Genomic DNA, 12269 nt, shown 5'->3' with positions numbered 1-12269 from the left:
GCTGTTAAAATAACAAAAAAATTCTATCTCCTTGTTAAGTTCATTAATATCCCTTCACACAACAGCGCACGTTTGAAAAATGTCTTTGTGATTTCCATTGACAAAAGCATTCACTCTTACAAAGTTGAAAATTAAGCTCCCTCCTTCTTGACGCTTGTGGCATTTGACTGAGAACGATAGTCTGCCAAAAACTGATATAAAGCATGAATAAACTTCAATAAGACTCATTCTTCCACCAGTAATATCGTTTTGTCACGATGAAGTCTCAAGAGGATGACTTTTTTCATTGGAAATTCTCGTATGATATTGCTAAAAGACGCAAAACAACATAATTCGCACGTTGTTTTTTAATTAATTGGTTCCACTGTTCATCATGAGCTTTGATGCCTGCTTGAAATTAAGCATCGCCTGCCTTCCTGTCGCTGAAAACTAATTAACAAAAAAATCCTTTCGTTGCATAACAATTGGGAATTTTTAGCCGAACAGTTCAAACCCCCTCATTGTTAAGCCTCAAAAGCACATCTAAGAAGATCTTTTCATTTCCTTGAACATCGATATTTTCTCCTACACAACGTTCACGATATTAAGAGGCGCTCTTGGAGCGTACATAAATTTTCGGCAAAATTAGCAACGACAAAAATTAAACAGAAGACAGAGAAATGGATCTTTCTCTCTCATGAAAAAGGGCGTATTTTACGAGACACAAGCTTAGAAAAGTCTCTCTCAACTTCGAAGATAATCGTTAAGGCTCAATAAAAACTCAGTTACACAGCCTTTCTTGTTAAAAAACAAAACTCATATGAACTGCTACACGACACATAATGCGAAATAGTTCTTTGTTATTTCAAGTAATTGCATTTTTTCCCTGTACAGTATAGTTTTTGTTGTATTTACGTGAAACTGATCATCGCTGTTTGACTGGCTTCTTTGTTCCTTTTAAGGAGTCCTTGACAAACTGACAATTCCTCAGAAATCTTTTCTTCAAATGTTCGTTTGGAATTTAAGCCAAAAAGTTCAAAGAAATAAACAATAGTGCCCGCTATATGAAGTAATGTACCAGCGGGAAAAGCAAGCCGCAAAGTTGACATTAAGATGCTAAATTTCGCGAAGTTGACGCATAAAATAAAATTGGTATTCATATAGAGTAAACAAGTTAAATTTGGTACTCCAAAGAAACAATATGATGTACGTCCAATGTTTGTATACAAAATGTTTGTCCTTTAAAGAGAGCTCTTTAAATGATTTGCCCGAATAATATTTCTTCAGCTGTCTACAAAGAAACTAAAAACATACTTCGAGCCAGCTATTATTGATACAATAATTTGCATATATCAACAAAGTTGAAACTCAAATTGGCCACCGTAACGATTACAAAAGCTGACGTTTCGGGTGTTAGCCCTTCGTCGGAGCGATGCAACCGTGGACAAATAGTGAAGAAATCTTCGTTCTCAATTATGCTAGAGCGGAAGAAGGCGAGCTTCAGTTGATCAAAATTAATGAAAAAGAATTAGTTAAAATTTAAGAAAGTATTAAAAAAATGTACGAAATTGGCAATATCCTAACCACAAAAAAGTTGAAATGGACGTAATAACTGTTAAATAAGCCTCTTTTTAAAATTCTTTCTCAGTCAAAACAATTGCAATGTGGACTAACTTGATTCATAAGTCACGATTCGCCGGAAGTCACGATTGGCCGGAACAACTGAAGAGAAGCGAGCATTGTGAGGCTAGTTAAAGGTTTAAATTAAGGTGAAAACCAACATCAGCCATAAAAATAGCCTTTTCGAAAAAAAAAAAGAAATAAAGTAAGAACTCACGCCACTTAATTCATGATATAAGAGGAGAGTCATGGAATTATTCGCATTCTGAAAAGGATTGTCATCGTTACGCTTTTACACGTACAATATCTTATCTCAAGGAAACCGTACCAAGGCAAAACATCAGTAAATATTCTCAAATGTACTGACAAGAGAAATGTTTCGCATTTAGTGATAAGAACTGATATTTCGATAAATGAAAGCTAGCGCGCAAAGAGCGAACATTATCTCAAAACAAGCTATTGTGAAATGAATTTCTTTGATATATTAAACATAATGCTCTTTTATTTTGAAGATATTTAAATGTATTAGTGAAAAGGAGGACCGAAATTTTTTATTGAATTGTTGCCTTCCTTCATGGTGGCCCCTAAAACCATACAGGAAATTAAGGAAGGCATTCCTGTCTCACTCATCGAGTGGGGTTGAAATCATACGCAAAAGCCTTTTGTTCTGGAAGAAAGAACGTCCGATCGGACGGAAAAACTGAAAGAACGTCTGATCACTCAAATCATACACCCTATGCATAACGAGAAGAGACTGGGAGCGATAAACGTGAAAACGAGGCTAGTTGGGCCTTGTTAGCTCGTGTTAAAAATATGGCCGCTCATGACTCTGTAAGTAGCCGTCTTTCTCAGATTCTTACAGAGGAAGATATCCCAGGAGCATCGCTTCAAGGAAGAAATCCGACTGCTCTAAAATCAGATGAACTTCGTTTTTGGTTAAAATGTCGTGGCGATCCAGCAAAGGGGTTAAAAACAAAGGCACAATTGGCGAAAAGGCAAGTACAGTATTTGTCAGTCGTGCGTGATACTTCTTAGAATTAAACAGATTTTAATATCGTACAAGAAGATCAAAGGATTTTAGGAATTACTTTTCGAAATGAAATGTTGGTGAAATGATTAATAGTTTTTCAACTTTTCATTTTAAAGAGTTCTTGAATATGTTGCGTCTGGTCGTGATAAAGATGTTGTGGATCCCGATAAAAATCTGTTATACACGCGTCGGAAGGAGAGACAAGAACAACTCGCTCAAAGTGATGCGATGCCTGAGGAAAGAACTGTTGAATTTCCATCAGCTGGATGGTCTACAAATTTGCAACGCATGCCATTATTCACAAGGGCAGAGGTGGATTTACATATTTCTAAATCTGGAAAAAACTTGGACAAAAATAAACAGAACCATGCGGTTCCAACAAGCATGAAAAAGGCAAAAACATTTCTTGTTGATGAATATCTGAAGGACTTAACTTGCGCAAGTGACGACCATTATTTCTTTTTTAAATGCTTGTGTTACCATAGTTTCAAAAAAAATGAGCCACCCCATAAATTACAAGTTGCACTTTGTTTAGTAACTGGAGCTGTTAAATATGCCTCATGTACATGTGTAGCAGGAACTGTTGGTTTTTGCAATCATGTGCTGGCTGTTATGATGAAACTTTGTAAGTTCAGCTTGTATTGTTGTCAAGATATCAAGGACTTGGAAAATGACTCTGATATGACACAAGCTAAGGCATGCACTTCAAGTTTACAACTATGGCACAGGCCTGTAAGAGGGGATAAAATCAAGCCCCAACCTGTCATGGAACTTGAGGTAAAAAAGGTGAATTTAGACGCAGAATATAACCCTGATAGTGGAGTAAGGTGCTTGTTGTATGAAGCTAGGAAAAATTTGGGTACACAGGCATCTGATGAGGCTTTGTTAAAAGACAAACTTCAAAAGATCAACCCTAAGTTTTCCCTGTCTCAAATTATGTCTACTGGTTGTACCAACTTACAGGAAACAAAATTTGGAAAATGTCCAAGTGGCTCCTATGCAAGTTACCAGTTACAGTTCACAGAGTCTAATTTTCAAGTTTTCTGTAATATTGACTCAATGCCAAGAGTAGACTGTCATAATGAACAAAATGCTATTTCTGTATATCCTCCATTTCCTTTGCAACAATCTGAGCCATATGAAAAGCCAGATGATTTAAGAAGCAGCCAGGAAGCACTCCTGGAACATTTGATTGTTGATGAGGTAAAGCTTAATACCATCGAGAAGAAAACAATTGAACAAGTAGCATCAGAAGAATGGCAGGCAGAAAGAAAATTTCGGTACACAGCATCTAATTTCTATACAATTTTAAAAAGGCAAAGGAATCATGACACTCTAGTAAACAATCTGCTTCATCCCAAACCATTTACTGCCAAACAAACTGCACATGGGAAAACCTACGAGCCTGTAGCCTTAAAGGAGTATAAAAAATATATGTTTTCAACAAGGAATCCAGTTTCAGTGTTCAAAAGTGGTCTTGTTGTCAGTATGGCCTCTCCCTTTTTAGCAGCATCACCAGATGGCAAGGTCATTGACCGAGGCTGTAGCAAGCCTTTTGGGTTGGTAGAGGTTAAATGTCCTTACACAAAATTTCATGTTAGTCCCTTAGAAGCATGTGCGGATGAAAGTTTCTTTGCAGAAAATGTAAATGGAAAGCCAAGGCTGAAAAGGGGGCATCAGTACTACTTCCAGATACAGGGTCAACTAGGTATTACAAGAGCAAGTTGGTGTGACTTTGTTATCTATACTAACAAAGGCATAAGTATAGAGAGGATCATAATTGATCCTCAATTCTGGGAAGTATTGAATGAAGGCCTAAGGAACAGCTATTTTGAATATTTCATAGCACCAGCCTCTGTAGAGTTCAGTAAGCACTAGAAGGGTTAACTACCACAATCTAATCTTGTCATGAGTAAAGAGAATTGTGTCTCATACCTAACTGGATATGTTTAAACCAACATGGTCTGCATAATAAGATAGCTTTGAGGATAAAGCTTTTGTAAGTTTAGTACCTCTTTATTATTTGATTTTAAGATCTTTGGAACTACATGTAAAACTTACATCTTAAAGTGTTTGGGACTGAAAGCAAGCTAATCACATCCTTAGTTTTAGTTGGTTTAGAAAATAGTTAACCTGAGAGATATCATGAAGTTTACATTTATTAAATTGACTGAAATTCTGTAGTGTACCTCAGAGCTCTGTCTAACTCAGTGTTAAGTGGAAATGAGAGGGTCCTGAATGTGACATAAAAAGGCACAGACACTCCACATTTGGTTTACTACCCCAAACAAACTGAGGGGTACAACACTATCCCATAAGTGAAAATTCTTGATTTTGTTGATAGCCCGTTCAACATGTATTCTAACAGAAGCAATTTCTTGAGTCTTGATAACATCTTGTGCTGTCATTTGGCTATTGGAACCTAAAAAGGGGGGAATGTTTAGGGTTACACCCAGTGGGAGTAGGTCTTCAATTGTAAAACCTTTATCGGCCATCACGGTGTCACCATTGTCAAACTTCAACTTCAGGAAACCACTTCGTTCAACAATTTCACGATCGGAAATGCTTCCACTATATAGCTGACTGATAAAAGTTATAGCTCCACTGGGAGCAATTCCAACTAAGCCTTTTAGAGTTACATGGTTCTTATAGGAGCTGAACAGTTTGGAATTCAACAGAAGGCTGGAAGGCATTTGGCATCTTATTTCCGTACAATCGATTATTACACGGGTGGAAGAGAGTACTTCTCTTTAAAGCTGTCAGGCATTGTAACTCTTATGACCTCCCTATTAGGCCATATAGATACTTGACCAAATTTTAAATACATATAATTAATCCAAGAAAGGAATGTTCTGCTTACTGTCGATTGTGAAATACCAAACAAGTGAGCCAGATGTTTTTCTGAAAATCCTCTTCTCAGTCTGCACAGAACAAGGAAGAACTCCTCTCTGGGTTCTAAGCTTCTTCGTCTACCTATACTAGTACATCCCTCTGGTTCCTCGTTTCCACCATCGTAAAACTCCTTTTGGACAGTTCTTTCTTTTGATGAACAGTACCTGATGTTTTCTCCTTTCGATCCAGTATTTAAAAATTCAAACACAGCATTAAATGTTGCTAAGTTAGGAAATCCAGTATAAAAGGCAATGTCCTCATCGGTAGTAAAATTGCGTGGTTGAAAAAGGCGGGAATCTTTAAGATTCAACTGGCGTTTTAATACCTCTATTTCAGCCTTTAACTTCGCATTTTCGAGTTCAAAACCTCGAATACTTACAAGTTCTTTAACTTCACCTGTTTGATCTCCACACGAATTTAAGCTGCTTTCCACATCAGGATAACTAATAGCTGCCGATGAAGTACAGGTTTCAAAAGTTGCTTTAGCTGCATTTGCAGTTGTTTGACTTTGACTTTGAGAGTGTTGCAACTCCTTGTTTGAACACCCTGTTATAGAAGAAATATTGCGACATTTAGGAGGTGCTCTCTTTTTCGGAGAACCTGCTTTGGACCACGAAAATCGAGATGGAATTACCCCTGCCTTCACATAAACACGCTGACCTCCAACAGCTTTAACCAAGTCCTCGGGCTTAAAATGACGAGAACAGACCTTCGTGTTTTCGCTGACTCTAAACTCTTTTCCTTCGTCTCGACGAATGGCATGGAGCCAACGCTTTTTTAGGATAGTGTCGTCCGGAAATTTAAAGTAAGAAATTTTCTCCCCACTTTCGGTTCTGTACTTCTTTTTGGTACAGTTTGGCACGCAACAGTTTTGCGGCATTTTCAAAACCTGGCGCTCTTCACATCAGGCGGCCATTTTTATTTACTTGGCCCAACTAGCCTCGTTTTCAAGTTAAACGCTCCCAGTCTCTTTTCGTTCTGCATAGGGTGTATGACGTGGCCCTATCTTAGTTTGAAGTGCTGTCAAATATTTGCAAAAACCATTCAAAATGGATAAAATTAGAAATCCCTCGGTTAAACTGTGCTATTCTATTGGAAAGGGCCGGATAAATTTTTTGAACATGCAACTGAGAGTGATTTCATAATTCCTGAATTTTGGAACCAGTCACTTGAATCCCGCTAAACCGATCAAAATCTCTTTGCGGTAAACATGGATATCACATCTGCATACTTATTCGGAAACTTATTTTTTGCCACAAAATTTTAAAATTCTTATTTTTCTTTTCACCGCAGATTCAACAAAAAAAAATTAATTTCTCGTTGCTATGAACCCCGTAGACTAGACTATCACGAAGCTCTCTCTGTTGCAAATCTTGTCAACCTCCTTCGTGGTAAAGGTTTCCACGTGGAGTTTATATGATGTTTCCATGCATAAAACTATAAAACATTAAACAGAAATTCTTCCCTTACCATGTTGAGTTGCCATGCTGTGTAGCATTCATACTGGTTATGAATCATCGACTCACTGCTATTCGCTTGTTCCTTTGTAGAAAAAAAAATTATTACATTCAGTGGGTGACATTTACGAGAAGTTCCAGAAAAAAAGCCATTTTTGTTTGTCAGCTTATAACAGCGTCTTATGACGGCCGGGTAAAAACGCTGTAAGTATGCAGCTGAAAAACCGAGCATCTTATTATTTCATTGCTTATTATTGCACGTTAAAATAATCATGTAATGAAAAAGACTCCTTTCCATTTCGCTGAGAGAACTGTCTGTTATTGTTATTTTATCAAACAACAACTGTCAATTGTTTCCTTACAGTAAAGAAACGTCCATTCACATCGACTGTGACGGTTGATGAAAAATAAACACATCGAAGTGCTTTTAAGATTCATAACCACTTACCAATTCTTTTAATGAATTAATAGCAACGTTTAGGAAATACCCAACAGACCAATCTCGTTAAAAATACTGACATTAAAAATTACATGCAAACTGTTTTGGGAGATGGTTTCATTAATTCTGTCTCGTAGTAGTACAAAGTGAATGTGCAACTGGAGTCATGTAGAGCATTTTGGATTTTAACATTGATTTATTCAATTTTAACGAGTTGTTTAAATATTCCTATCAGTTAAATGCAGAGGATTATCATATATGTCAAAAGCAGTTAGCCATGATGAAAGAATCTATAATTTCTCTCCTCAGATCGTCTTCTTGCATATCACACCATTTGTGTTTTTCCCATAGCTGACGGTTTTACGAAGAGATACTTGGAATTCTTAAACGACTCGGGAGTCAAATGAGTCGCGAATGTATTTGATCGAATAGGAAAAGATAGCATACGAACTTTATATCCCTAGAAAACGTATGTTGTGGTGCCAGAAAAACTGATAGAATATTACAACTGAGATTTTCCTTTTCTTTTTGTTCAATTACGATTCATCGGGGTCGTTTGTAGCTGATGATATTATCGACAGACGGAATATTATCGACAGACCTTTCGATAGCATTTGATTCCCTTCATCCGCCATAATTGTTAGCAAAATTGTGGGCCTATGGTTTCTCGGAAAGTGCTATAGACATGATGAGATGCTACTTCACAGGAAGAAAAAACAGGGTGCGGATGAGATCAGGAGAATTTAGGGAATGGAGAGAGACAAACAGAGGCTGTCCACAAGGATCAAACCTAGGACCACTGCTTTGAAACATATTCCAGAACGATCTTGTCCAGAATATTCATGCGGGTAGGCTTGCTATGTACGCTGATGACCATCAAGTGTACTCTGCTGGAGAGAAGATTGAGGATGTAGAAACAATCCTGAACGATGAGGGAATCCGTACCTCTGAATGGTATCAACAAAATCTACTCAAGTGTAACCAAGATAAATTTCAAGCTATGAGTCCAGGACCAAGACACAAGAAAAAGAGAATGAACCTAAATATAAAGGACATTAACATAAAATCAAGTTCCGGGATTGATTTTTTGGGAGTGGCAATTGATGATGACTTGAACTTTACTAAGCATATCAATAATGTCTGTACTAAGGGGGCAAGGAAAGTAGGAGTACTTATGAGGTTTAGGAATTTAATGCCTACTGAAGCTAAATCAAGAATTTTTAAAGCTTTTATTTTACCCCAAGTTAAATATTGTCTGAGACCAATTTCATAAATGGCTGCCGTATAAATATTCTTTTGTTTAAATTTAAATTAGCCCTACTGGCCTCGCTTGAGATAATGTATTCTTTTGGATTTTGTACTGAAGAACGAGGCCAGTAGGGCTAATTTAAATTTAAACAAAAGAATATTAATCCGGCAGCCATTTATGAAAGTGGTCTATAGTATAGCACCATTGCCGCTCGTCAGACGAGAGAAAGCTTGAAAGGCTGCAGGAGCGTGCAATGAGGGCTATTTATTGTGACAGGGCTAGCACTTATGAAGCACTTCTAGATAAAGCAAGACTTCCAACGCTATGTAATCGCAGACTCCAGGGCATGGTTATATTTATGTATAAAGTTAAGAAAAATTTAGTCCCACCATATACTTCTGAGCTTTTTAGCTGCGGCATAAGTAGGTACAATCTTAGGAATGCAGACGAATTCTCCTTACCAAGATACAACACGGTTATATATGGAAGACATAGCTGAAGGTACGTGGGACCTTATATTTGGTCGTAGCTCCACAAACCAATCAAAATGGCTGACTCTCTAACTGCATTTAAAAAATCGAGTCAGAGTCCTTGACTTATAAAATGTTATATCGAAAAATAATTGTGAAAATTGTGAGTTATGTAAAACTTAATTTTATCAATTTTATATTGTTTGTGTATAGTTTTTCTTCTCATTATTATTATAATTATTAGTTTAGTTTACGTAGTAGGTGTCCCCAATTAGTTTTTACTTGTAAAAACTAGAAAGATTGACACGTCAATAAAGTTATTCATTCATGAAGCTCATCACTCGCGATATTCAACAATCCTGGCTTGAAAATTATGCGAGGTTTAATTCAGTTCCACTGAAAAGACAAAACGGCTTTTTTTCACGTACAGGCGCAAAAAAAAATTCAATAAATTTTTTGGCGCTAACCCTAGTTTTCCTTCTTTAGCAACACAAACGAGGGATTTCCTGGTTGCTATAGAAAATGGATTAGTCATCGAACCTGTATATGCACGACATTGCTTACTCACTTGAATAGCGTGACTGAAAGAGAATACCACCGAATAGGGATTCAAGTGACTTCAAAGGCCAGTCTTTGTTTTGGTAAAGAGTTACGTTTCTGCATTCAGGGATTTAGTGTATTGATTGCGTCTGGTACTGCTTTGTACATAACAGTTTCATTTTTTCATCTCGAAAGAGATTTACTCTAATTCCTTACAAATCGCTGAAAAAAATTTAGGCCATTTGATGCCAAATAAAATTGACGAGAGCCAAAACATTGTCTCTATAATTAATTTGAGCTGAGTCAAAGGTAAAGAGTGTGTCATACAACACTCGTACAGATGTTTTAAACAATGCTACCGCTTTCGCTTTTAATACTAGACTAAGCAATTTCCCTTTCATCGTGCAAAATCATTCCACCTCAAAAAAACACATGGAAAGTTTGTTGCTCTTACAGCTAGCGAAAGTAAAACATTGACGCACGAGGCTTGTCACGGACTACGCTAAAGGTGAAATTCACGGTTCTAGTTGACAACCATTCCAGCAGTGATTGTTTCCAGCGGAGTTTCACATAATTAAAAAAGAGAGCAAAAAATCCCTCTCGCATCCCGGATTCTAAACTTTAATTCAGATCAAATGTTAGTAAGAAGGATTGTATGGAGAATATCTTCTTCCTATTTCCGCTTAGCAAATTCAAACGAAGAGGGTTTGAACCGAAGCGGAAATCGAATGATCTTGGAGATTGGCAAATCGTGCCAACCTCGTTCTGAAGAAAATTTTTCCGTTTAGAAACTACCTTACGTCAGGAGCCCATTCCTGTTTGCCTATCTTTATTTTCCTCTCATTATAGCCGGACTGATAAAGATTGGAATCTTGGATGTGTATCAAAATAAAAAAAAAAAATTAAATAAAACCAGAGTTTCTTTTGCAAGTAACAAGCCTGTTTGACTTGATGACCTCCAGGATGATGTAACTTTGCAAAGTTTACAATATTTGAAAATTTTCTAACTCTCTAATGTCACATATATTGCACTGTGGTCTCAACTTAGGCCCAGTTCAAACGTTGAATTTCACATGTGCCGAGTTTAACTCTAAAATAGTTAACTACGGCATTTGATTCAAACGTCGAATTTAACTCTGTCGAATTTAACTCTGTTCGCTGTCAATATTCCCGGGCGCACTACTTATTTCAGTGCTAGACCGTGTCGAAGACGTCTACAGTTGAGCGTTTGCTTAATTGCTTAACTGATGCTTTTGTTTTGCTGTTTGTTTTTGCTTTGTCATCTTGGCTTTTCGTCATGTTACTCTGACTTGATTCACGTTCCATCATTTCATTGAAACACGACTCGCAATATGCCACAGATTTTCCTACCTTCCATCCAGGAGTACCCTCTTCGTTTCCAAAAACGGAACACCTCATACGAAAGTAATGACGCACGTCAAACAGCTATATATTATCTTTGCAAAGCAAGAACCTCAAATCCCTTCGTCTCCCACTATTCAACATGATCTCGAGACCGAAATAATGATTATCATTATTTCTTAATTGGCACCAAATTAATGATTATGGTAATTTCACGACATGCGTTCTTGACGCTTTAAAATGAAGAGGAGGCTTCAGTTCCACACTCTTACAGCATCCAAGATGGCGGAAAAAGGTGCTTTCAGTTGTGATGGATTATTTTGTGAAAGTCTTTACTTCATTCGCTACCGTAACTCTTACTTTACTAATTTAGAATCAGTCTTTTCCTCGACCCTTTGTAAGCTGTAGTCTCATTAATGATAAAGTATTATCGTTTGTCTCACGATGTTGTCACTTTTGATGTGAATCGCGACGTTTCGACAGTCTGCATACTGCTTGTCTTCCTCAGTCTTACTCTCGTCTAATTATTCCTAGGGGAAAACCGAAAGAGATAGCTGCCCTCAATGTCCGAGCTTCTCAGTAAAGGGAAAGAATTGTTGGGTTTGTCAAAGAAGACACAGCGGAAAGCTCGACAGTATGAATTTGCTAGTGACCCCGTTTCAGGACTTCGTAATAATAAGGGAACATACTCTGGTCAATCGAAAAGAAGACGAAAAGATACAAATTCTATCCTTGAAACCTCAGCTCCTCATAAACGTGATGGTAAATCATCTTGTCAGCTTTCATTAATGAACATGCCACATCAACTTTTTCTCCGCTCAAAATAATTTGTTAGCTCTGAATCGATCGTTTTTCTTCTTTTTCTGAAGACCTTTCATAGAATGCGAGTGTAAGTTATGAACATGAAAGTGCGGATCAAACCACGCGCGCGTCCAGTACAGTAGGAGGTTTGTAATCATCAATATCGAGGTTGGTGTTAATGTGCGCTTCTGTGGCGGAGTTACTTGTGGAGTAATTCAACTAACCTTTTAACCCACTAAGAGTGACTAGCTACCATCTAATTTCTCCTTACAATATCACGCCCAATTCACACATGAGGGTAATTAGAATAAAGGAAATGGTGACCAACTAGTGGGAAGCTGTAGATTATGAAATAATGTCTCCTCATCAGCCTCTATGGGAATGTATAGGGGACAGTAAGGAGAACATATATACTGATGTAAGGGTGGGA

The 12269-nt window shown here is 37.4% G+C and overlaps 2 protein-coding genes across 2 annotated transcripts; one reads left to right on the top strand and one right to left on the bottom strand.

Moving 5' to 3' along the window:
• The first annotated feature begins 2952 nt into the window (after positions 1-2952).
• LOC148724943 (uncharacterized) lies at positions 2953-4512 on the top strand. The gene has a single exon (XM_088730736.1). It carries the CDS (start codon positions 3014-3016, stop codon positions 4505-4507), a length of 1494 nt encoding a protein of 497 aa, XP_088586862.1. The 5' UTR covers positions 2953-3013; the 3' UTR covers positions 4508-4512.
• Positions 4513-4624: 112 nt separating this feature from the next.
• On the bottom strand, positions 4625-6510 carry LOC148724942 (uncharacterized). The gene has a single exon (XM_088730741.1). It carries the CDS (start codon positions 6399-6401, stop codon positions 5352-5354), a length of 1050 nt encoding a protein of 349 aa, XP_088586867.1. The 5' UTR covers positions 6402-6510; the 3' UTR covers positions 4625-5351.
• Between the last annotated feature and the right edge of the window lie 5759 nt (positions 6511-12269).

Source organism: Stylophora pistillata, chromosome 8, assembly GCF_964205215.1.
Source record: "Stylophora pistillata chromosome 8, jaStyPist1.2, whole genome shotgun sequence".
Classification (NCBI taxonomy): Eukaryota; Metazoa; Cnidaria; class Anthozoa; order Scleractinia; family Pocilloporidae; genus Stylophora; species Stylophora pistillata.
This window is presented reverse-complemented; position numbering and strand designations above follow the sequence as displayed.